The sequence below is a fragment of the Eptesicus fuscus genome, chromosome 4 (assembly GCF_027574615.1).
Source record: "Eptesicus fuscus isolate TK198812 chromosome 4, DD_ASM_mEF_20220401, whole genome shotgun sequence".
NCBI classification, from domain to species: domain Eukaryota; kingdom Metazoa; phylum Chordata; class Mammalia; order Chiroptera; family Vespertilionidae; genus Eptesicus; species Eptesicus fuscus.
The window spans coordinates 73,233,498-73,260,935 of NC_072476.1; the positions used below are offsets into that span (position 1 = coordinate 73,233,498).

Consider the following 27,438-nt stretch of genomic DNA (forward strand, 5'->3'; position numbering starts at 1 on the left):
TTTGCTCCCTTCTGCAGCTCTTGGCTTCTTTCTAAGCTGTCTTGATATGCAAATTAGCCACCATCTTTGTTGGGGTAATTTGCATACTCATCCTGATTGGTTGGTGGGCATGGCTTGGCTGGTGGGCGTGGTTTGGGTGTAGCGAAGGTGCGGTCAATTTGCATATTTGTCTATTATTATTAGGTAGGATTATTTATTAACTAGAGGCCTGGTGCATGAATTTGTGTACCAGTGGGGTCCCTCAGCCTGGCCTGCAGATTGGGCCAAAATCAGCTCTCCAACATCCCCTGAGTGGTCCTGGATTGCGAGAGGGTGCAGGCCAGGCCAAGGGACCCAACTGGTGCAGGATCAGGACCAGGGAGAGACTCGGGAGGTTGGCCAGCCGGGGAGGGACTGTGGGAGGGCTCCAGGGCGTGTCCGGCCCATCTTGCTCAGTCCCAATTGGCCGGACCCCAGCAGCAAGCTAACCTATTGGTCAGAGCTTCTGCCCCCGATGGTCAGTGCATGTCATAGTGAGCGGTTGAGCAGCCTTAACATATCATTAGCATATTATGCTTTGATTGGTTGAACGGACAACTGGATGACCAGACACTTAGCATATTAGGCTTTTATTATATAGGATTATACAGGATTATTGTATTATTTTCCATATAAACAACTGTAAACCTACTTTTGCTTCACCTATATAGTACCTGTTTTATTATATTTCTAGCTGACATATATTTTTTGGAATGCAGTTTTTAAACTACATGGAAAATGTTTAGAATAGCAGTTTCTGAGAGAATGTTTTTTAATGATATTAACATTTAAATAATAGATTTTAGTAGAGTAGATTACCCTCCATAATGTAGGTGGCCCTCATCCAACCAGTTGAAGGCCTCAATAGAACAAAAAGTTCAGCCACCCTGAGCAAGACAGGATTCTCCAGCAGACAGCCTTTGGACTTCATCTGCAGCATCAGTTTTCCTGAGTCTTGAGCCTCATGACCCACACTGCAGATTGGACTTGCCAGTCCATGAAACCAATTCCTTATATACATCTCTTTCTATATGTATGTACATATTCTACTGGTTTTGTTTCTCTGGAGAACCCTGATTAGTACAGGGGCATCACTGGTTTTATTATAATCCATTTTTGATCATATGGAAAATACTTGTTTGACAGGGAATAATAATTAATTCAATCTTATGGATATTACCAGTGGAACTCTTTATTTGAGAGGTGTGAATTCAGGTTGAATCTCACTTTCCTTCTCCATTCTGCAGCTTTCACCTTCCATCCTTACCCATATATAAAGGTGAAATCAGTTTAAATGAACATTAATGAGAACCTTGAAGGAAATGAACAATCACACGCTTGTTTGATGACCATATAATAGAAGGATCGTGGTTGGCAAGGCCAGCACTCATAGAGAGATTTATATGTACATATAGTACTTGTTTTATTATATATGTAGCTGATGTGTGTGTGTGTGTGTGTGTGTGTGTGTGTGTGTGTATCAGTATCAATCTTTTTAAGTTGGCAGGTGACATTCTCTCTATTTTTTAAAATATATTTTATTGATTTTTCACAGAGAGGAAGGGAGAGGGATAGAGAATGAGAAACATTCATGAGAGAGAAACATCGATCAGCTGCTTCCTGCACCCCCCCCCCCCCACTGGGGAAGTACCCACAACCAAGATACATGCCCTTGACCGGAATCGAACCCAGTACCCCCCAGTCCGCAGGCCGACACTCTATCCACTGAGCCAAACCAGCCAGGGCGACATTCTCTCTTAATCAGAATTCTTGCTCATTGCTGGTGGGAAATGTAGAATGGTTGCAACCTTGTGGAAAATGGTATAGTGATCCCACAAAATATTATACATAGGATCCAAAAATTCCACTTTTGCAATTATACCTAAAATAAGTGGATATAGGGACTTGGAAATATATTTGTTTACCCACATTCATAGAAACATTATTCACAATAGCCAAAAGGTGCAAGTAACCAAAGTGTCTACTAACAAATGAGTGGGTAAACAAAATAGGGTACATACAATGGAATATTCTTCAGCCATGCTACAACATGGATAAACCTTGAAGACATTATACTAAGTGAAATAAACCAGTCATAAGAGGACAAATATGCATAGTATTTCTTTTTTTTTTTTTTTAATATTCATCGAGGATATTTTTCCATTATTTTTAGAGAGAGTGGAAGGGAGGGGGAGAGGCAGAGAAAAACATCGGACTGGGGGCCAGAGATTGAGCCTGCAACCAATATGCATGCCCTTGACTGGGAATTGAACCTTCAGCCTGCTGGCCAGCGCTCTACCCACTAGGCAAAACTGGCCAGTGTTGCAGTATTTCTTTTATATGAGCTTCTTAGAGTAGTCAAATTCATAGAGACAAAAAGTAAAAGGGTAGATGCTGAGGATTGGTGGGGTGGTGAATGGACAGTTAATGTTTAATGGATATGGAGTTTTAGTAGGAGAGGATGAATAACTTCTGGAGATGGATGGTGGTGATGGTTGCACATCATTGTGAATATATATGTACCACAGAACTGTACATGGTTAAAATTGTAAATTTTATTTTATATGTATTTTACCACAATTTAAAAAAAGATGCTAAGAAAGAATAACATGAATTACCTTAAATGTTAAATGTTTAGTGTGTTGCATTGGGTTAGTATTCATCAGTTGGAAAACTACTGTGTTTTTTTTTTCCTAGCAACCTCAAGCTGAAATGGAACAAAATCAAGCTCTGTTAGAGTAAGCATACTAATTTTTGGCTTTATTATGTTATAGATACTTGGTCATTTTGCACATCAAAAATGTCTTCATTTTCTTAACAGTTTTAGAATTATGTTTTTGAATAATTGCCCCTTTAGCAGCATATGTGTGTGTGTGTGTGTGTATGTATAATTTTACAAATACTCTCAATAAGTTTTATTTCTTTTTAAAATTTTTTTTTAAAGTATTCTTTTTTAAAACATACATTTTTATTGATTTTTAGAGAGAGAAGAAGGGAGAGGGATAGAGAGATAGAAACATCAATGATGAGAGAATAATTGGTTGGCTGCCTCCTGCATGCCCCCTACTAGAGCCTGAGCCTGCAACCTGGGCATGCGCCCTGACCAGGAATTGAACCAGTGACCTCTTGGTGCCATGGGTCAATGCTCACCCACTGTCTAGGCAGTAAGTTTTATTTCTTAAGAGAGGTTGAATCAGATTAAATGATTCTGTTTATAATATTATTTTGAAAGGGAATTTAAGGCATAGCATGAAAGAGGAAATTGTAGAACTTACTGAAATTAGACTTCATACAACTATTTACTTTAGGAGACTACCCTTTTAGTTCTTTTAAAACAATGATTCCCAAAGTGTGGTCTGTGCACCATCTAGGAATCTTTGAACCTCTTTCCAGAGGGTCTGTGTGGTCAAAATCATTTTCATAACAATACCAACACATTATTGCCTATAGCTTGTATTTACGTTTGCACTTACAGTCCTCAAGTAAATGGATAAAATTCTGGAGCCCTAGGTAGGAATCAGGGCAGTGCCACCAAATAGCACTAATAATCACAGTATTTTTCACTGCCATGTGCTAGCAGTTAAAAACAAACAAACAAACAAAAAAACAGCCAGTTTCACTTAATGAATTTGTTGAAGCAGAAAAATTATTAGTTTTATTAAATCAAATGAAGCGGGAAGTATGCTAAAAGTACTGAAGTGCTCTAAGTAGAGCACTTGTTTGAGTAGGAAAACTAGCCTTTTTAAAAAAATTTCTTCATTGATTAAGGTATCACATATTTGTCCTCATCCCCCCATTCCCATCCCAAACCCCTCCCCACGAATGCCCCACCCCCCTGTTGTCCGTGAACACTGGTTAGGCTTATATGCATGCATACAAGTTCTTTGGTTGATCTCTCCCCTTTACCCCCACCCTCCCCTACCTTCCCTCTGAGGTTTGACAGTATGATCGATGCTTCCCTGTCTCCGGGTCTGTTTTTGTTCATCAGTTTATGTTGTTCATTATTTCCCCTAGATGAGTGAGATCATGCGGTACTAGAAATACACTTACAAGAACCGAAAATGAGACAAGCAATAATGGTTATGTTGAGAGGCAAATGAATCAGTCTGTAGTGAGTTTCTTTCTGGGCCAACAGTTCTTTTGAGTCCCAATTTCAATGTCAAACAGTTCCTTATGTGTACATGCCAGCAATGATATTTCAGTTCTGGATGGTGGACAAATGGTGGTAATTCAGGTCATACCCTCTCTGGTTTGGTCCTGGGCAACCTGCAGCGACGCAAGGTGCTGACTGCTAGTATGGCAAGGCATTGTCAGCCATATGAGATCTCTTCCAATAATGTGTTGGTATTGTTATGAGATCTCTTCCATCTCTGGACTGTTTCTCTTCTGTCTTCATGGCTGGAGCAGTCCTATCAATTCCTCTCTGTTGCAGGAATCCACATGGTCTTGGAGTTGTTTTCTGAAAAACAAACAAAAAACTAGCCTTACTTTTTTTTTTTTAAACTTGAAAAAAATAACTAACAGACAAACTAGTTATTCACACTTGTGTATATGTCAGACATTTTCTTGAAAATGAATGAAGTAACCCAGTCACTTCAAGAAAAACTGCTAATGGTATTTGTTGCCAATGAAAAAATTCAAGCTTTCAAGAGAAAATTAGAGTTTAGGAAAACTTCTGTCTACCATTGATGGCTTTCCAATACTTTGACATTGATGGCTTTCCAATACTTAAAAGTTTTCTGGTGAGATCAGTGGTAATATTTACAAAGGTGATCTTTTTGATATTTTATAATGAAATACATATAAGATTTGCATAATTCGCCTTGGCCAGGTGGTGAAGTTGGTTGGAGTGTCATCCCATACACCTAAAAAGGTTTCAGGTTTGATTCCTAGTCAGGGCACATACCTAGGTTTCTGGTTTAATCCCTGGTTGGAGTGTGTACAAGACGCAATTGATTGGTGTTTCTTTCTCACATCAATGTTTTTCTCTCCTTTCTTCTCTCTTTAAAAATTAATAAAAATATATCCTTGAGTGAGATTAAAAACAGATTTGCAGCCCTAACTGGTTTGGCTCAGTGGATAGAGCGTCGGCCTGCGGACTCAAGGGTCCCAGGTTCGATTCCGGTCAAGGGCATGTACCTTGCTTGTGCACACATCCCCAGTTGGAAGTGTGCAGGATGCAGCTGATCGATGTTTCTCTCTCATCGATGTTTCTAACTCTCTATCCCTCTCCCTCCTCTCTGTAAAAATCAATAAAATATATATATTAAAAAAAGATTTGCATAACTCAATATTTTCTAAAAGACCAATGCATGATATCACAAAATCAGTAACAGATAAAAGATCTGTTCAAAGTGCAAGTAGACCAACCCTATATAATAAAAGCCTAATATGCAAATCGAGCAAACAGCAGAACAACCTGTGGAACGATCGGTCACTGTTATGAGCACTGACCACCAGGGGGCAGACGTTCAATGCAGGAGCTGCCCCCAGCCCGCAGGCCCCAAGCCAGCCAAGGTGGGTGCCAGTGGGCCCCCCCCCCTCCGATTGCCCCACCAATCACCCCACAGATTGGCCCTACCCATGCATGAATTTCGTGGATTGGATCTCTGTGTTATAATGTAACACAATATAAAAAGTTCATTGAGTTTGATTCAATTTCTACATTTTCAGTTACCTTTAAGGAAGTTATTGCTTTTAGAATTTTGGTGTGATATCTAAGAAGAATAGCCACAATTATCCAAAAAGGCTACTAAAATACTCCTTCCTTTTTCAGCTGCATGTCTGCATAAGATCAGATTTTTGTTATATATGTCAAACAAAATATATGGCAAAAGAGTGAAAACAGTCTTGGCCTGTCTTTCTCAGTGGTTAGAGCATCAGCTCACGCACTGAAGGGTCACAGGTTCAATTTGTACCTGGGTTGCAAGTTCCAACCCCAGCCCTGGTCTGGGCATGTGCAAGAGGCAACCAATCAACGTGTGTCTCTCTCACATGGATCTCTCTCTCTCTCTCTCTCTCTCTCTCTCTCTCTCTCTCTCTCTCTCTTTCTCTGTCTCTCCCTCTTCCTCTCCCTTTCCCTCCCTTCTTCCCTCCCTCTCTCTCTAAAACTCAGTGGAGCCCAGCTGGTGTGGCTCAGTGGTTGAATGTTGACCCATGAACCAGGAGGTCACAGTTCGATTTTCAGTCAGGGCACATGCCTGGGTTGTGGACTCAGTCCCAAGTAAGAGGTGTGCAGGAGGCAGTCAATTGATGAGTCTCTCTCATCATTGATTTTTCTCTCTCTCCCTCTCGTTTCCTCTCTCTGAAATCAATAAAAACATTTTTTAAAATCAATGGAAAAATTATCAAGTGAGGATTGACAAAACAAAAAGATTGAAAGGAATAGCAAATATGAGATAGTAGCTTACATGGTTCAGGATCGAACCCACAACCTGTGCTGTGACAAGGAATCAAATCTGCAAACAACTGATCCTTATCAGCCACAGCCTGGGCTTTCTTTTTCTTTTTCTTTCTTTTTTTTTTTTTTAAGGAAGACATCTTGATTGAATTTGTGTAGTAAAGTAGTTGAGAAAAAGATTAACTGATTGCTTTTCTTCAATGAACTTTTAATGATCCCAGGGCAGATGATCACAATTATAGATTAAGAATGACTTATTTTAGCTATTGTAAATTGTGCTGCTATGAACATAGGGGTGCATATATCTTTTCGATTGGGACACAGCCTAAGTGCCCATCAGCAGATGAGTGGATTAAAAAACTGTGGTACATCTACATAATGGAAGACTACGCTGCTATAAAAATGAAGGAATTCTTACCATTTGCAACAGCATGGATGGAACTGGAGAGCATTATGCTAAGTGAAATAAGCCAGTCAGAGAAAGGTAAATATCACATGATCTCACTCATATGTGGGATATAATGATCAACATAATTTGATGAACAAAAATAAATCCAGAGACAAATGGAGGGGGGGAGGGGCGGGTTAGAGAGCAACCAAAGGACTTCTATGCATGCATATTAGCATAACCAATGGACACAGACACTGAGGCAGTGGGGGATTGTCTGGGGTAGGAATGGCTGGGGGGTTGGGGCGACATCAAGCAGGGAAAAAGGACACATATGTAAAAATTCAAACAATAAATAAATAAATAAAAAGAAGGAGCTTTTACTATTTGCAACAGCATGGATGGAACTGGAGAGCATTATGCTAAGCAAAATAAGGCAGTTGGAGAAAGATAAATATCACATGATCTCACTCATATGTGGGATATAATGATCAACATAAACTGATGAACAAAAATGGATCCAAAAAGACTAAAAGAAAAAAAATGCATCCAGAGACAAGGTGGCACTGAGCAGACCATCCAACCTCGGAGAGAAGGCAGGGGGTGGGGCAGGGGGAGGGTTAGAGATCAACCAAAGGACTTGTATGCATGCATATTAGCATAATCAATGGACAGACACTGGGGTGATGGGAGTTTGCCCTCGGGGGTGGGAGTGGCGGAGGGAGGGTTAATGTGTGTGTGGGGGGGGGAAGGAGACATGTAACACTTTAAATAATAAAAAAAAGAATGACTTATTGTGCTTTCAACCTCTTCCCTTCAGTATTTCCTATCTTTCCTATCTTTTTCTTTACTGTGAAATTCAAGAATTATAAATCATGTCATTAGTCATTAGTGACTTTCACTTACATCTTAAAGTATAATGACAAACTTTCAGTGTATTTGATAGTCAAGCTACATAGTTCAAGAGCAGGATTTCTTTTTTCCTGAAACCATCACCCCTTTTTGGCAGACAGTCATCTCTAAAGTTACTTTCAGAATTAAGTGTAGTTTAACATATTTACACCACTGAAGTTCACCCATTAAATTTTCAGCTCCCTCTATGCAAGCACTTGAAATATTTTATTTAAATACTAGGGGCCCAGCGCACAAATTCATGCACCTTGAAAGGAACTGTGGGCCACTAGGCTGCAGTGGGTACAGGGGCAGGTCTTGGCCCATTCTCAGCGCCCCTGCCCCACCCCTCCTGCGCTCCCCCCCACCCCAGTCCCCTCTCTGCCAGCAACCCTGCTCCCTCCACCACCGTTCCTATGCACTGACAGCGCCAGTCCCGCTCACACCCACTGACGGCATGGAGTGATTGGGGCTAGCACTAGCAGTGGGTGCGAGCAGCAGCTGTTGCCCCGATTGCCCCTCAGGAGCAGGGGGAGGTGGAGAAGCCCTGAAGGATGATCAGAGCCAGCAGTCTCCACTTGCACCCACTGATGGCGCTGAGCGATCGGGGCTGGCGCTGGGAGCTGGCAGTGGGTGTGAGCACCAAGTTGGATCATGGCGCACGGGAGCAAAGAATTTTCAGTAACCACCAGAGGCTTGCCCCGATGACAGCCACTGGTGCCCCGCCTTGGTCTGGTGCCCCCGCTCACCTGCTCCACCATCCCTCTCGGCCAACACCCTCATGTTCGTGCGTGTCCCCTGGTGGTCTGTGCACGTCATAGCGACCAGTTGTGTGGTTGTACCACCGTTTGGTCTATTTGCATATTAGCCTTTTATTATATAGAATATTTTCAGAGAGGGGACTTTAAATTTTTTTCTTCATTTAAAGGAATTTCAAAATAGGATGTTTTTATTGCTACATTATTCCAATCACTTTTACAATTACTACCAATTTGTTAACATTAATATTTCAAGTACTGCCCTATTTTGTTTGGCTCAGTGAATAGAGCGTCAGCCTGCGGACTGAAGGGTCCCGGGTTCGATTCTGGTCAAGGGCACATACCTGGGTTGCAGGTTCGATCCTCAGTAGGGGGCATGCAGGAGAAGGAGAGAGAAATAGAAACATCAATGATGAGAGAGAATCATTGATTGGTTTCCTCCTGCATGCCCCCTACTGAGGATTGAACCTGCAACCCAGGCATGTGCCCTTGACCAGAATCGAACCCGGGACCCTTCAGTCCGCAGGCTGACGCTCTATTCACTGAGCCAAACAAAATAGGGCAGTACTTGAAATATTAATGTTAACAAATTGGTAGTAATTGTAAAAGTGATTGGAATAATGTAGCAATAAAAACATCCTATTTTGAAATTCCTTTAAATGAAGAAAAAAATTTAAATTGTATTTGAATGAGAAAGTATTTCTTCTTTCCATTTTAAAATTTTTATTTATTAATTGATTTATGTTTTAAAACCAGAAAAAGTTGTCCAATGTTCATTGTGTCATTTCCTGAAGCTGAACTTTCACTGAACCACAAAAGTATTCAAGGTATGTTTTCATGGGTAGAGTCATATAAAGTAAATTTGTCTTAGTCTAATTAGACATATTTATTTACAACTGGGCTAGTCTAGTATATATTGCTACCATGCATTTTAAAAAATATATATATTTTTGTTGATTTCAGAGAGGAAGGGAGAGAGAGAGAGATAGAAACATCAATGATGATAATCTTTTATCGGCTGCCTCCTACACGCCCCAAACTGGGGATCCAGCCCACAACCACTGAGCCACATCGGCTGGGTAAAAAATATTTTTTAAAATTGTTAATAGTGTACCAAAGGTAGTCTCAATGCAAAAAGAAAAGCAGCTATAGTAGAGTGTTTAAGACTTCTTAATGACTTTAAGAAATAGGAACCTGTTAATACACGTGTTTTTTGTTTTCCCTATTAAATACATAATGTTTACAAAGCATAGGATATTTTTGTTTATCACTGTGTAAGTAGAGAAGAAAGAAAACAGAATTGTAAGTCAAGTAGTCCTCGGATAAGAACTGTACCAAGAAAAGGAAAGACCACACAGCATCAGCAGCCACACATAAAAACGTAAGAAGTGGGGTCTAATTAAGTTCCAAGATGGCAGACTAACTTGATATCCAGTTAAGAAGAGTTTTCTACACAGATTAGATCCCTCATCTCTTAGGAAATTAAAGCCTTAGATGGTCCTGCTACTCATGAGAAGATATTAAAATTGCAATGATGCTAACAGAATAGATGAGTATATAATAATGATAGCACAAAAGCTTTTGTAACACTGGCCACCTAAAACTTAAAGGTAGCAGTATTCTTGGGCAAAACATTAGATCATAAAAAATAACCTTTGTGAAGTTTAAGTTTATTAAAGTGAAGCCAGATAATTGGGTGTTCAGGTTTGAATTATCTTGAGGGAAATGTCTTATGCGCCAAGAAAAAAATCAGTCAATAACTTTAATCATAAAGCATAGGAACAGATATAGAAATAATGTAGAATGAATTACACCAATGTATTGTTATTATAGAATTAGATTAAGAGCATTAATAAGTTTTAAGGCCATTGTATTCATGTGTGTTTTGTCTAATAGTTAATATGTTTGAAATAGCAAACATTAAATTTGTAGTTTAAATTATTTTAAGGGAATTTAAGTTTGTAATTAATGTTGAAATATTAAAGAAACAGTAGTTTTCAGATTAAACAGAAGTTTAATAAATTGACCATTAAACAAACATAAATACAAATAGTAATGGATGTTTCTCTCAAGTATAAAAGCCTTTGTAGTTTTTCAGATGTCTAATCAATAGCAAATAGCCTAATATAATTCAGATTATGCCAAACATGCCCTCCAAATGTGGTAAAAACCTGTTTAGCATCTTTTATAAGATTCAGTTTATAGTTAAACTGGAATAATAATGAAGCTACTGAGGCACCATCTTAGAGGTTGAAGTTCTTTTTTAGGTAAGTACTAGAGGCCTGTTGCACGAATTCGTGCACCAGTGGGGTCCCTCAGCCTGGCCTGCAGGATTGGGCCAAAACCGGCTCTCTGACATCCCCCAAGGGGTCCCGAATTGCAAGAGAGCATAGGCCAGGGCGAGGGACCCCACCGGAGCATGATCGGGGCCAGGGAGGAACGCAGGAGGTTGGCCAGCCAGGGAGGGACCACAGGAGGGCTTGATTGGCCAGAACCCAGCAGCAAGCTAACCTACAAGTCAGAGCATCTGCCCCCTGGTGGTCAGTGCACATCATAGCAACTGGTCTACTGGTTGACTGTCTGCCCCCTGGTGGTCAGTGCACGTTATAGCGAGTGGTTGAGCGGCCTTAGCATATCAGCATATTACACTTTGATTGGTTAAATGGATGACTGGATGACCGGACACTTAGCATATTAGGCTTTTATTATATAGGTTGTCTTAAACAATTTGAAAGAGAGGTGTCATGGGTGTTAGCATACCTTGGGTATTCCTTTCTTTCCTTTGGATTTTGATCATGATAACGAGGGTTAGCAATAGTTAGGCAAAAGATCTATTCTCATTTTTCTCATACTCAGACTCAGAAAAACAGGGTTCCACTATGCCCTGCATTTCCCACACTTCCAACCTCCTACTCATTTGGCCTTCTGAGAGCAGTTACACCTTATAATGCTATTGGTATTTGTGCACTTTTGCCACCACCAATAGCATCATAAGGCACTCATTGAACTTCTGAGTCACAAGTATTTTACTGACTGTTCCTTTAAAAGAGGAAAGGAGAGGGACAGAGAGCTAGAAACATCATGAGAGAGAAACATCGACCAGCCGCCTCTTGCACACCCCCTACCGGGGATGTGCCCACAACCAATGTACATGCCCTTGACTGGAATGAACCTGGGACCCTTCAGTCCGCAGACCGACGCTCTATCCACTGAGCCAAACTGACTGTTCCTTTAAAAGTGCCATGGGCACCAGAATTATAACTTCATGGTGTTTCTTGATGCCATGAAGCTTCTGTGACTTGAGACCCAGAAATAATTCTCTTCCCTTCTGGCACTTCATTGCAGCGCCCTCTTGCTTTTACTTTTCAGAGTGTTCAGAACAGGAAGCTCCTTTTGTTATCATCCTAGACAGTGGGTTAATTTACATATAAGGAAACGATTAAATTGTTAGGTAGTATAATTGACTCTGTTCTTATACAATTCTATCTTCTCCCTCCCGATTCAGAGTAATTCTAACCAGATTGTAACTGACCAAAATAAGTAAATGATCTTTAGTAAATATGATAACATTGGCCTTAAAATAGTTTGTTTATAAGTTAAAATTCAGTTCCTCTGAGCATTTTCTTTTCATTTGGCACTTTAGAATTTATTTCGCATACAGCACATTTTATCTTTTCAAGTGATAAGTAGAAAATCTTTTAATAATTTATTAAAGGAGGGATAAGAACTCAAGAAAAATACTTTTTTATTTGTGAAAACTTTTAAGTAAATTTTGTTGCTGGAAAATGAGAATTCCTTCTAAATGTGTTTTTAAATGTAGTAATCAAATTATAATAATACACTTCATTATATTAATTTATCAAGTTTTAAGAATAGTAACTATTGGCACAAAAGAATGATCATTTTTATATTGAGGTGGTTAGAAACAACATAAAAGATGACAGGTTCTTTACAATTCAGAGAAGGAGGAAGAGGATGAACTTTTTCTCTTTTTGAACTCTAACCCCAAAGGATTTGAGAGTTTATTAAAAACAAAAATCTCCTTGCAAAGATAGTTGAAGATGTATCTATTGTTTTTAAAGTGTTCCTTTATTGGTATTAAATTTTAAGCAACCAGAAATACAAAATTTTAAACAAAAATATTGATAGTGCTATATATCATTATTGGTTGGCACAAAGGACTCTAATGCAAGGATAAGAAATGATTTATTCTTATGACTTTTTGCTCATAATTCTGTGAGGAACTGGAATACCATGCTATTAATCTTCCTAGCTGATTTTCATAGCTTTTCATCATCAAATGGCAAAGGTGAAGCAAATAATAATAATTATAGGTTTTTGCAGGCTATAAAGCTCAGTAAGCATATATGCTCAGTATGTTTATTTTTCCCCCTGAAAAACCTGTCTTGCTTGTGAGGATGCATTCTGAAGTTCAGTAGATAATTATTTGCTTACACTCTAGGTCTAGATATTGCCTAATCAAAAGAAACCAAAGTAATGACTCAAACATATGCCAGTGAGCCCTGAATTCCTGCCTAAGTGTGTCAGTGTGGCAGGGCCTTGCCAGTGCAGGTTGGAGGCAAGAGGAATGGAGTAGGAGAAATATATCTTTTCTTGATCATCCTTAACTTGGTGTGAATTGCTGTCAGCCAGCCCATCTCAGGGGCAACAGGCCAGGTGAGGAGTTGATGGTGAAGGCACATTTAGGATAACCTCCTGACTCTACATGGGGCATTCCTTTTCATGCTTAACTTGACAGCATGAATTTCTTTAAATTCTATTACCTATACTGGATAAGAACACTGAGAAAGTAGATGTGATTTTTCCCCTTGTAGTTATAAACACTTAGAATAGCTCAGCCAAAATAATTCCAAATACTTATAATTTTACTTGACTTCATGTAAAATATTTTTAAAGAAGTGGCAACATTTTTTTTATAAACTTTATTGGCAACATAATGATACTTTTATATCAAATTGATGTAATATATAGAAAATATTTTAAATGTTATATATATTTCTGAGGGAGTAATTTCAAGTTACATGATTAAGAAATGCCAGGTGAGGGTACATGTGGTTTTAGTACTTTAATAAAACTGGAATGTAAACATATATTTTTCTCTTCTAGGGCCTAACGCTGAAAACCCTGAAGTTTTGCTACACCCAGCAAAGGTTGGTCTATATAACTGAGATTAGGCATACAGATCATGGGTTTAGATTTTTTAAAAATTATGTTGATTAAAGTCTCAAGCCCGTTTAGACTCTTCCTTGGTCAATACTACTATACCTGTACCTTACTTCATCTCAGCTGTACCTTACACATTCCTGCTTCAGTGACTCGTTCAAGTCAAGAACCCGGAAGCAAGAGAAAGAGCATACAATTTGGAACCAGATAGGTGTGCATTCCAAGTGTGTCATTTATATGTGTAGAATACCACTAGTGATACCCTTTTCACAGGATTGTGCGGACAGAGCAATGATAGTTCATGGTGTCTGGGCCTTAGTTGGTGCTTAATAATATGTGTTTCTCCCTTATTTCACTCCTTCACAAATTCTTTTTTATTTCAGGCTCAAGTCCCCTTTCCTTTATGGCTCTTTCTCAGATAATTTTGTTGATCTTGAACAAATTGCTTCCTCTTTAGCATTTGTTACTCACTGACTCTATCATTTTTTCCTAAGCACTTGCATCCTATAAAATTAATAGATCTTTTGAGAAAAAGGACTTTTTTGAACAAAGAAGTTTGGAGAACACTGTATCCTAAAGTCTTCTCAGATTTATAATATGCATATTATGAAAATTTTTATGGTAAAGAAACCTATTTAACTTTGTCTAACCAAGCATTTTTAAAACAATCATGAAAACTTGCTGCAGACTCCCTCCTCTTCCCTTCTCCAAAAAACTATCTTGTAATACATTAGGCCACTCTATGGTTTATGCCATTCATTTGAATTCATACAGTATTTTTTACATTATTTATACTTTATTTAATGTCTTATGTACTTATTCTTTTAATCTTTAGTTAGAAATTAAATTCTTTTAGGGCAGTGTCCAATATACAGGGTGTCCCAAAAAATGTATACAAGCTTTAACAGCTGATAGTTCAATTGATGTTTCTTTCTTTTTAGATTTAACAAACATTGCCTTTATAGTTATTCAAAGTGTGTATACATTTTGGGGAGACACCCTGTATATACTTTATTACATCTATGGCTTTGGATTTAATAGCTATAAAGATTTCAAATAGAAGGGAGACCTTGAACTGTGCCTTTAAGAATGGATAGGATCTGGTTCTTGAATTCCTTCTAAATTCCTTTTATCATTCAGAGAAAATTATAGTTTGCATTACTACTAAATAAATATATCTTCTTAAGTTTTGTGTGTTATGTATGGAAGAAGATAAATGGTGGCAGGTAGAAAAGGAGGAGAGGGAATAAAATAGTTTTCATTTTTCTTATTCAAGTCAGAATATTAAAGGGCTTACAATTCACAGTTCATTTTATCACAGTGGTATGTCATTGGAAGGTGGATTTGACATTCAGGAATAGTCAAAATTTATTGAAACCCATTCTGTTATTTAAGGTCAAGCAAATAAATGGTTTTTAGTATTGAAAAGAAGTGCAGTTCCTTTAAAATACTGAGAGTGGTTTTCTTGAATGGCTTATAAAAAAATTGAAAGTACTACTTTCAAAAGAGGAAGTCTCATAATATTTTGAGCATGAGAAATATTTGAGAATGGGTGTAATCTATTAAGATGATGTTTTTGAAAAATAATAGTCATTTAGAAATACAAGTTTTGTGTTTTTTTGTTTAAAAAATTCACAACTCAGAACCATTTATTTATAGGCAGGGCTCGTAATATTTACATAGAACTGTTCCCTCATTTCTCCTCTTTGTTCCTCTGACCTCCTGTCTTTTGGCTTTTTTACTTCACATTTAATATATTCAAAAAGAGGTGGGAAATAAAAAGAAGGTGAAACTATACCAATTTTATTCCTGATTAGTAATTTTTATAAAATTCAATAGATTTTTGACCAAGTTTTTGACAACCATTAACTGCAGTGAAGTTTTGAGATAATCTGTTAACTATCCATGTCATCTCTGCTTCTTCTTTTAGCATGGTTAATTTAAACTTAGCTGAACGGATAATTTGCCATCTGTAATTATGGTCCAGCCAATTTTACCCTTGGTCTTCTTTTGTATGTTTAGCCATTTGTTCATTAGTGATTTGGTATAGGAAAGTAGTAAAGACTATTTTTATTTATAGAAGGGGGGGGGGGAAATTTGTTAAAACTTTTTGGTGATAACTTACTGACATGATAAATTGGAAAACTATAAAGTTTTCATTTTAAACACTTCTTTGTATATTCTGTACTGATGGAATTTCTTTTTTGAATACACAGGAACTAAATGCAGATGGAGATTCTCCTGAAATTAGCCTTCTCTCAGATACTGCTGTTAAAGTATCTGATATGGTTGCTGTCAAGGAGAATTCGTTAATAGAGCCACAGAAGATCTTAGCAGCACCAAATGTATTTTTTGAGTCTGGAAAGGAAGTCACATTGACCATGACTTCTGAAGAAACAAAAGATGAAGAAAGCTCTGTTGAAACTTTTGTTTCTGTCTTAGAAAAGTTAATAACATTACCAGCAAGCACTCAGGAGGAGACATTGTTTGAAACAATGAATGATATTGAACCTAGAGAGTTGATGAGCCCATTGAGCAACTCTTTGAATTCCCTATCAATACCTTTGACATGTCACAGAGATTTACTAGAAAACACAAAGGATGATGCATTGCCAGCTGAATTGTTAGCAGCCATAAACACATTGTCAGAAGCCAAGGAGGGACCCATTTGTCACAGCAGTCTCAGTGCTGGAAATGAATGTTTAGGAATAGAGCCCAACATGTCTCAGACTGATGAAGATTGCACACAAATAGCACAGGTGAATTTTGAATCTCTTTGTTCTACTCCACCATATGAACAAGATTCCAAGTTAGCCGAGCTGCAGGACAAGCATCCTTCAGTGGAGCAAGTAAGTGCAAATATGAGTCTATGATTTTGCCTTTTATAGTGCCTTTTAACAAGTCTTATTGCCCATATACTTTATTTTAAAATCAAACCTTCTACACAAATATCAACACTCAGAAAAGACTTGTTGACTTTGAAGCATAGTGATCTATTTTTTAATTTTAAGTATATTTTTATGGATTTCAGAGAGGAAGGGAGAGAGATATAGAAACATCAATGATGAGAGAGAATCAATGATTGGCTGCTGCCTACACGCCCCCTACTGGGGCTCGAGCCCGCAACCCAGGCATGTGCCCTTGACCGGAATTGAACTGTGACCTTCTGGTTCATAGGTTGACACTCAACCACTGAGCCACGCCACCTAGGCCAGTGATCTTTTTAGAGGTTCCTAGGGTTGAGTTTTCAAGGGGGCAAAAATTAAAATAGATCAGTTTCTCCCCAGAAGACCTGTGAAAACATATCTTTAGATTGCTCATATACAGGAAAGAGAGAATTCTTTACCAGAATTTTCCCTATTACCTAAGAAAGTCACTGTGTCTACCTGGGTGCACAGTAGAGATGAGATACCCCACATTAATCTCTAACAGGACATAGAATATATGTAATTGGGCTCCTTAGAGAGGGAAAAAGTATGCCTGGCTTCAGGAGAACTTTGCATTCTGTGTCTGAAGATACTGCCAGGTGTCACAGTGCTTACAGTATGCCTGGAGACCCTTCAGTGGCCTACCACTTGCCAAGTCACTTTTCCTTGTTGAAAATTTTAAAAAATCATCATTATTGTAATATGTCCTCATTATATAAAAACTAAGCATTACAGCAATACATAATAATATAGTCTCCCACAATTCCGCTTTCCAGAGATAATCACTATTAACAGTTTAGTGTTTTCTGTCTCTAATTATTTCTATGCATAGTCTATATAATTTTATGTAAATGGGACTATAATACATATAATATAAACATATAACTTGTTTTTTAAATTTAACAATAATCTTGGTTATCTTTCTGCCTCAGCAAATGTAGCACACAACTTAAATATTTTTAGTTGCTGCATGTCATTCTACTGTATGGATTGTGTGTGTGTGTGTAATTTATTTGACCGATTCACTAATTATGGTTATTTGGACTATTGTTCTTTCTTTTATTTTGGCTATTATCAAAATGCTCCTGTGAACATCCATGGGAAGATATAAGTAACATGATATTAAGGTCATACTGCAACATACACACCTAGAATAAATACTACATGTAATTCTGGTAAAAAAAAAATCTCAAAACAGACATAATAGGACTAAAAATTATTCAGAAAAAGAGAAACTACAGGAATATGGCATGAAAATTAAAACATTTGAGTATTCTAATCTAAAATGAGGTAGTATGAATAACTCATTCATACTAGGAATGTAGGAAATTACGATTGGTATTGATAGAGTAGACATGACCTTAGCAAGTCTTCAAGAAAAAAAATTTTTTTAAAGTAGAAAGAAGAAATCTTTGAATAATTGCTTGAGTTTGCTAATTTTCTTTTTTTTCTTTATTGATTAAGGTATTACATATGTGTCCTTATGCCCCCATTGCCTCCCCATCCCTCACCTCCAGTCATGCCCTTACCCCCTGGTGTCTGTGTCCATTGGTTAGGCTTATATACATGCATACAAGTCTTTGGTTGATCTCTCCTCCTTACCCCCATCCTCCCCTACCTTCCCTCTGAGGTTTGATGGTCTGATTGATGCTTCTCTCTCTCTGGATCTATTTCTGTTCATCAGTTGATGTTGTTCATTATATTCCACAAATGAGTGAGATCATGTGATATTTATCTTTCTCTGACTGGCTTATTTTGCTTAGATTAATGCTCTCGAGTTTCATCCATGCTGTAGCCTGTTTGTGCAATGAGTTTTGCCCCAGTGACATTAAATAATCATTGTTGATTATTTATTGATATTACTATATTTAACTAGGGGCCCAGTGCACAAATTCACGCACCTTGAAAGGAACTGTGGGCCATGAGTCTGCGGTGGGCACAGGGGTGGGTCTCGGCCCATCCTCTGCACCCCCGCCGGCCCCTTCCACCACGGCCTCTGGTCCCCTGTCTGCCAGCAGCTCTGCTCCTGCCGCGGCTACTCCCACGTGTTGACGGCGCCAGCCCCACTCGCACCCGCTGTTGGTGTGGAGAGATTGGGGCCAGCGCCAGCAGCAGGTGCAAGTGGGGCTGGTGCTGTCAGTGGGTGCAAGCAGTAGCTGTTGGCCCCGATTGCCCTTCAGGAGCGGGGGGGGGGGGGGGGGGCGGAGAAGCTGTGAGGGGCGATCAGGGCCGTCAACCACCCCTCGCACCTGCTGGTAGTGCCAAGCGATTGGGGCCGGCACCGGATGCTGTCAGTGGGTGTGAGCAGGGCCAGTGCTGCCAGCAGATGCGAGCGCCGGGCAGGACCGTGGCACACGGGAGCAAAGAATTTTCAGTAACCACCAGAGGCTCGCCCCAATGACAGCAACCAGCACCCTGCCTTGGTCTGGCACTCCCGCTCACCTGCTCCACCATCCTGCGGTGGCCAACGCCCACCATGTTTCGCGCTCTGCCGCCTGCTGCTGCCGCCTGCCATTTTCTGCGTGCACCCCCTGGTGGTCAGCACATGTCACAGCGACCAGTTGTTCAGTTGTTCAGTTGTTCTGCCATTCGGTCTATTTGCATATTAGGTTTTTATATATATAAATAATTGTAATCAATACATATAAACTACTACCAATGAAAATTAATAATTTAATGTTAAAAGAAACCATGATTAAACATATCACTCAAAAATAAATAAAATTAGAAAGAAGATTGATTTAGAACAAAAAAATTAAATACCCCTACACAGCTGTAATAAAAATATGAATCTTGTTACCTTGAGAAGCTTTGTAATCTGGATATATAAATAATTCAGGAAAGCTTTACATGATATTTATAAAAAATGTATTTAATCTATAATGGATTATTAAGGGGGAAATTATAGTTATTCATAATATACTGTTAACCTTTTAAAATCAATATAATCTATACTTATAATAGGGTAATGTGCAAATTGGTCGGGGCGCTGTCACGTAACAACTGATCAGCAGGCGGGCAGGGCATCGAGCTATGAGTGGCAGAGAGCAACAGGAGGGCAGGGCAATGAGCTACAAGCAGCAGAGAGCTACAGAAGAGCGGGGAAGCGAGCTACTCATGCACGGATTCGTGCACAGGGCCACTAGTGGTTATATATTACCTTATTCCACAAAATATCATTAACTTCTGCTGTCTAATAGCAAAATACCTAGGCTGAATAGAACATAGATCTAGCCTAGTGTCATATCTCTACCTTTTGTATGTGTCTATGCTACCTATTTCCTGTGAAATTAAAGCACCCAGAGTGACCTCAGGTTTGCCACTAAATTTTAAGGATGAATATTGATAAAAATAACTTTTACTTATATTCTGCTTAACTTAGGCTTTTAAATATGCATTGTCTTTTGTTATATTAACTAGAGGCCTGGTGCACGAAATTCATGCACAGGTAGGGTCCATAGGCCTGACCAGCAATCAGGGTCTATCAGGGCTTTCCTTCTGGCTGTAGGCCGGGGCCTTCCTTTCCCAGCTGCTGGCTGCTGGCCAGGGCCTTCCTTCATTCTGCACCACCCCCTGGTGGTCAGTGCACATCATAGCGAGCGATTGAACGCTCAGTCTCCTGACCAAACTCCTGAGGGGACACTTTGTGTATTAGCCTTTTACACTGTATATTACATACATTTTCATTATATTCACATATGTCTGGGTTTTTATACTTTCAACTTGTAAGAGGCATTTTCATGTACTCAAAAGGACAAGATGAAACTTATTTCTCTTAGTTTTAATATTTTTGTATTGTTGTAATTATTTGAATATTTATTTATATTTTATTACAGACTCTAGAAGATCCAAATCCATTTGGATTGCAGACGTTGCTTGATCAAAATGTAATCTCTTGTGATCCACTAAATAATAAGAGAAATTCAAATCCATTGGAAAATAGCTCTGATCAGGACCCTCCATCTGTGTTAAGGAGATCATCCAGAATGAAAGTAGGCAAATATACAAAGCACAAAGATGACGTGTATAAGATACCAGAAAAGATTTTACCCACAGTACTTGGCTGTGAGAGTCAAGCAAATAACTCTTCAACTAAGACTTTCAGGTATGCTATAAAATTATATTTTTCTACCAACTATGCTACAGAGCTTATAGATAAATCTATGCTTGGGACATTGAGTCAGTGTATAGTTACCCCAAGTAAAGAACTTTACTTTTTAGTATCCTCTCTCATAAAATGGTAATATGCAAGTTAACCATCACTCCGCTACATAAGCCACGCCCACCAACCAAGCCACGCCCACCAGCCAATCAGGGCGAGTATGCAAATTAACCCCATCAAGATGGCTACAGCCACAGACAGCAAGGTTTCCCAGGTAACAGAGCAAGCCAAGCTTTCCATAGCCATTGCAGGCCTAAGCCTCCACTCAAGCTACAAAGTTTCAATTATAGAAGGTAAACAAACTCAAACAAATGGCGGCAGAATGGAGCTTGAGAGAGCAGGCCAGGGTTGCCGCTGGCAACAGGGGAAGCAAAGCTTTCCGAACACCCTGGCCGGGCTCACCCGCTTAAGGCTACAAAGTTTCAATTGTAGAAGGTGAATTAACTGCCACAGAAATGGCTGCCGCCCCGGAGGGAGCAGCAGGCTTGGCTCCGCTCCAGGCTTGGCTCCGCTCCAGGCTACAAAGTTTCAATTGTAGAAGGAAAATAAATTCCAGATACCAGGGCCTCCACTTGGGTTGCCAGGGGGCGTGGCCGGCCTGCAAACCACCACAGGCCCCTCGCTCAGGCCGCCCCATGCCCCAAGGGAACCCCACCCTGATCTGGGACACCCTTCAGGGCAAACCAGCTGGCCCCCACCCCTGTACCAGGCCTCTATCCTATCTAATAAAAGAGTAATATACAGATTGATCATCACTGCAACACACAATATAGCTGCCCCCATGTGGACACAAGATGGCCACTACAAGATGGCCAGCAGGAGAGGGCAGTTGGGAAGCACCCGGCCTGCAAGGGAGGGCAGTTGTGAGGAACCAGGCCTGCAAGGGAGGGCAGTTGAGAGGGACCAGGCTTGCAAGGGAGGGCAGTTGGAGGTGATCAACCCTGCAGGGGAGGGCAGTTAGGGGTGACCAGGCTGGCAGAGGGAGGGAAGTTGGGGGCAAACAGGCTGGCAGGGGAGCAGTTAAGCATCAACCAGCCTGGCAGTGGAGTGGTTAGGGGGTGATCAGGCTGGCAGGCAGAAGCGGTTAGGGGCAATCAGGAAGGCAGGCAAGCAAGCAGTTGGGAGCCAGCAGTCCTGGATTGTGAGAGGGATGTCCGACTGCCCGTTTAGGCCCGATCCATGCAGTCGGACATCCCTTGAGGGGTCCCAGATTGGAGAGGGTATAGGCTGGGCTGAGGGACAACCCCCCGCCGTGCACGAATTTTGTGCACCGGGCTTCTAGTTGGTAAATAATTATCTTGCAGTTGCTTTTTTTAAAGCTAGAAAACTTTTACTTTTTTATTTGTAAGACAAAGTAATGGAGACTTGTATTTCAGTCTAATATTAATTTTCTTTAATTTTTTTTTAGTAAGTTTTAGATAACCTATCACCACACATAGTTACAGTTTTTTGACTTGAGATGAGAACTTTTAAGATTTACTCTCTTAGCAACTTTCAAATATCCAATACAGTATTATTAACTACTAGGAGCCCAGTGCACAAATTTGTGCACCTTGAAAGGAACTGTAGGCCGCGAGGCTGCAGTAGGCACAGGGGCGGGTATCAGCCCATCCTCCGCGCCCCTGCCTGGCCCCTCCACCGCAGCCCCCGATCTCCTCTCTGCCAGCAGCCCCACTCCTGTTGCCACCACTCCCATCACTGACAGCGCCGGCCCCACTCGCACCTGCTGACAGCACGGAGCAATTGGGGCCAGTGCCAGCAGCGGGTGCGAGTGGGGCCAGTGCTGTCAGTGGGTGTGAACGGCTGTTGCTGCCCCTATCGCCCCTCAGGAGCAGAGGGGAGGAGGAGAAGCCATCAGGAGAAATCAAGACTGGCAGCTGCTGCTTGCACCCGCTGATGGTGCCGAGAGATCGGGACTGGCGCTGGGTGCCAGCAGTGGGTACAAGTGGAGGCTCCGGCACTGGCTGAAGATGTGAGCGGGGCTGGTGCTGGCAGTGGGTGCAGTGGCGGCTCCGGTGCCAGCAGTGGGTACAAGTGGAGGCTCCGGCACCGGCTGAAGATGTGAGCGGGGCTGGTGCTGGCAGTGGGTGCAGTGGGTGCAGTGGCGGCTCTGGTGCCAGCAGCGGGTGCGAGTGGGGTCGGCGCTGGCAGCAGGTGCGAGAGCCGGGCGGGACCACGGCGTGTGAGAGCAAAGAATTTTCAGTAACCACCAGAGGCTCGCCCTGATGAGAGCAACCAGCGCCCAGCTTTGGTCTGGGTCCCCTGCTCACCTGCTCCACCATCCTGCCATGGCCAATGCCCGCCATGTTCTGCGCATATCCCCTGGTGGTCAGTGCACGTCATAGCGACTGGTTATTTGGTTGTTCCAGTTGTTCTACCGTTTGGTCTATTTGCATATTAGCCTTTTATTATATAGGATAGTCACTGTCCTGTATATTATATCCCCAGGACATACATATATATATATATATCTTACTTTATAATAGAGTAACATGCAAATTGACCGCACCTCCGCTATGCCCATGATTGGGCCTGCGAGAGGCAGGGGGCGGGACTCCGGGTGCCTATCTGGCCGTTGAGAAAACCAAGATGGCGGCCGCCAAATCCTATTAGTTACCGGGGTCCTGGGGAGGGATGACAACCCTAGAGGGGCGTGGTGGGGAAAAGCCAGAAGCCTCCCGGGCTCCCCGGCTGGATCGAGATGGGGGGGCGTGGCCGTGCACGGCCAGCAGCCTCCCTGGTGTCCCAGGACCCATCGCGACACGGGGGGTCGTGGCCGGGCACGGCCAGCAGCCTCCCAGGGGTCCCGGGACCCATCGCGACCCGGGGGGCGTGGCCGGGCACGGCCAGCAGCCTCCCGGGGGTCCCGGGACAAATCGCGACCCGGGGGGGCGTGGCCGGGCACGGCCAGCTGCCTCCCTGGGTTCCCGGGACCCATCGCCACCCGGTGGGGCGTGGCCGGGCATGGCCAGCAGCCTCCCCGGGGTCCAGGGCTGCATCGCAACCGGGGGGGGGGGGGGGGGGGGGGGGGGCGTGGCCGGGCACCGCCAGCAGCCTCCCGGGGGTCCCGGGACTCATCGCGACCCGGGGAGGCGTGGCTGGGCACGGCCAGCAGCCTCCCGGGGGGTCCTGGGACCCATCGCGACCCGGGGGGGCGTGGCCGGGCACGGCCAGCTGCCTCCCTGGGTTCCCGGGACCCATCGCGACCCGGTGGGGCGTGGCCGGGCACGGCCAGCAGCCTCCCCGGGGTCCAGGGCTGCATCGCAACCCGGGGGGGGGGCGAGGCCGGGCACGGCCAGCAGCCTCCCGGGGGTCCCGGGACCCATCGCGACCCGGGGGGGCGTGGCCGGGCACGGCCAGCAGCCTCCCCGGGGTCCAGGGCTGCATCGCAACCCGGGGGGGGGCGTGGCCGGGCACGGCCAGCAGCCTCCCGGGGGGGTCCCGGGACCCATCGCGACCCGGGGGGGCGTGGCCGGGCCCGGCCAGCAGCCTCCCCGGGGTCCCGGGCTGCATCGCGACGGGGGGGGCGTGGCCGGGCACGGCCAGCAGCCTCCGGGGGTCCCGGGACCCATCGCGACCCGGGGGGGCGAGGCCGGGCACGGCCAGCAGCCTCCCGGGGGTCCCGGGACCCATCGCGACCCGGGGGGGCGAGGCCGGGCACCGCCAGCAGCCTCCCGGGGGTCCCGGGACCCATCGCGACCCGGTGGGGCGTGGCCGGGCACGGCCAGCAGCCTCCCCGGGGTCCAGGGCTGCATCGCGACCGGGGGGGCGTGGCCGGGCACGGCCAGCAGCCTCCCCGGGGTCCAGGGCTGCATCGCGACGGGGGGGGGGGGGGGGGGGGGGGGGGGGCGTGGCCGGGCACGGCCAGCAGCCTCCCGGGGGTCCCAGGTTCAATGGCAACCCGGGGGGGCGTGGCCGGGCACGGCCAGCAGCCTCCCCGGAGTCTAGGGCTGCATCGCGACGGGGGGGGCGTGGCCGGGCACGGCCAGCAGCCTCCGGGGGTCCCGGGACCCATCGCGACCCGGGGGGGCGAGGCCGGGCACGGCCAGCAGCCTCCCGGGGGTCCCGGGACCCATCGCGACCCGGGGGGGCGAGGCCGGGCACCGCCAGCAGCCTCCCGGGGGTCCCGGGACCCATCGCGACCCGGTGGGGCGTGGCCGGGCACGGCCAGCAGCCTCCCCGGGGTCCAGGGCTGCATCGCGATCAGGGGGGGCGTGGCCGGGCACGGCCAGCAGCCTCCCCGGGGTCCAGGGCTGCATCGCGACCGGGGGGGGGGGGGGGGGGGGGGGGGGGGGCGTGGCCGGGCACGGCCAGCAGCCTCCCGGGGGTCCCAGGTTCAATGGCAACCCGGGGGGGCGTGGCCGGGCATGGCCAGCAGCCTCCGCGGGGTCCCGGGACCCATCTCGACCCAGGGGGGCGTGGCCGGGCACGGCCAGCCGCTCCAGGGGTGATGTCCCTGGGTAATCGCCACCCTCGCCTAAATGGCTGGTGCTGAGAGGGATCAATGGGGCCAGTGGAAGGAGCAGGTGGTAGTTGACCACCGAGGCCATCTGCAGCAGCCGGATGCAGAGCTGGGGTCCACGTTCTCCAGGTTGGCCTCCGTGGGGGCCCGAGTCGCACCCATAGTAGCCGAGAGGGCATGCTGGCATAGTAGCCCCAGCATGAGGCCAGCTTCCCAAGCCAGGCTGCGGAGGGAGGGAGGGCCTCTGGGCTGGGAGCACTCCCCCACCCCAGTAGACAGGGCACAGAGAGCAAGCAGCAGAGAGCTACTAGAGGTGGTGGGTGTGGTGGCCTGGCTTCCAAGAGGCTGGCTTCAGCTGCTGTGGCCTGCGCTGAGGTGGCTGGTGGTGGGGGCAACTGCATGGGCGCATCCGAGGCTGGGGCACTGGGAGACGTGGGACTGCAGCCCAGAAAGCGAGGCTCCGGAGGACCTGGTCACCGACCCCGGGCATTAAAGCCGCCTCCTACAAGATGTATCCTAGCCTAGGTGTGTGGGAAGCAGATTCAGGAACCTCTCCCTTTGCGGCGCCAGAGCCCAGGCCTGCCAGCGCCCCAGAGGAGACCCCCACCAGGATCGGGGGCTTGACCAGTCTCTAAACCAGGGTGGCATTAGCCCAGGCCTGCCAGCACCCCAGAGGAGACCCCCAACAGGATTGGGGGCGTGACCGGCCTCCAAACCGCCAGTGACCCAAACCCAGGCCTGCCAGCCCCCAGAGGAGATCCCCACCAGGATCGGGGGCATGACCAGCCTCTAAACCGCCCTCAGCCCTAGACCAGGCCTGCCAGCACCCCAGAGGAGACCCCTGCCAGGATTGGGGTCATGGCCAGCCTTCAAACTGTGGCGGCCCCTAGCCCAAGGAGGCCTCCTGGCCGAGGACGCCTGAGTCTGTTCTTGACCTAGGGCCGGGCTCTCCCCGCAAGGGACTCAGAAGCCACCAGAGTCTAACTGCCAGTCTCTGGGAGTGCATCCACTGTCCACCAAAAAGCAGGGCCATCAAAGCATTCAGTCTCAGTGCAGGCACAGGTCCGTGGCTGACGGGGTGGAGGCCAGACCAAAACAAAACAGCAGAAACACCCTGCCCACCTGGGCAGGTACTGCTGTAGTCCACGTGGCCTGGGCAGTGTAGAAAGCGCTACCTTCTCCCAGGTCCTGTGCTGGCACTGCCGCCTCGCTCACCCTCAAGCCCCCCTGAGTCCTGACAGCAAAGTGTGTGGGGCATTCTGCAGGAGTTGTACCGTTCTGAGTGCTTTTGCCCAAAGACACACTTTGGGATGAATTCAGAGCCACATCTCATTTCCCATGAGACTGGAAGAACCATGTGAAAGGATTTTGACAAAAGCTTTCCACATCTCTGTTTATTCTTTTGAATCCATAAAATGACCTTAAAAAAAGCATCCGGGCCACCTAAGAAAGAATGCACTTTCTGGCCAGAGCACGCAGGATTCTTTTGCCCAACAGGTTAAAGGGAGCAGAGCTGGCCCAGTGGGAATGGCCCTGGTGCCCTATGAGGAGACCGGGGGAATGGGGTTGCCGAAATTCCATAAGCCTCTTGCCACCTTCTCCTTTGCAAACCACACCATCCAGATCCACCAGGACTGGAGGCAACTGGGAATCACAGCCGTGATTTGGGACATGGTGAGCAAATCTTGAGGGGCCTCTGAAAACATCTGCAACTGATTATAAGACTGGTCTTTATTTAAAAAGAAATAAAAGAACAGCTTTGTTGAGATATAACCCATATACTGTACATGTCACCTAAAGTGTACAATGAACTGGTTTTTTAAAGTAAATTCAGAGTGGTACAACCATCACCATGCTCAATTTTTAAATATCTTCATGACCCATCCCCTCCAAAAAAAACTTCTACCCATTGGAATCACTTTCCTGATCATCTTCCCCAAAATAGATTGCACTTTAAAGGTGGGTAAAGGAAAGTTGAGGGAAGTTAAAACACTGCACAAAGGATATTGTAAGATGACAAAGCTCAAAGTGAAGATGATGTGTTTTCTTTAAAAAAATATATATTTTTAAAATTTCAGAAAGGGAGAGGGAGAGAGAGATAGAAACATCAATGATAAGAATCACTGATCAGCCGAAACCGGTTGGGCTCAGTGGATAGAGCGTCGGTCTGCGGACTGGAAGGTCCCAGGTTCGATTCCGGTTAAGGGCATGTACATTGGTTGCTGGCACATATCCCGGTGGGGGGTGT

General features: G+C 44.4%; 1 protein-coding gene across 1 annotated transcript in view; it reads left to right on the forward strand.

Annotated features, from left to right (window-relative positions):
• Positions 1–27,438, forward strand: part of ANKRD31 (ankyrin repeat domain 31) — a 123,476-nt gene that overhangs the window by 14,629 nt on the left and 81,409 nt on the right. The window contains exons 4-8 of the mRNA XM_054715168.1: positions 2,716–2,755; positions 9,205–9,282; positions 13,583–13,626; positions 15,856–16,398; positions 20,403–20,671. Coding sequence (XP_054571143.1) covers positions 2,716–2,755; positions 9,205–9,282; positions 13,583–13,626; positions 15,856–16,398; positions 20,403–20,671 — 974 coding nt within the window. The remainder of the gene's footprint in view (positions 1–2,715; positions 2,756–9,204; positions 9,283–13,582; positions 13,627–15,855; positions 16,399–20,402; positions 20,672–27,438) is intronic.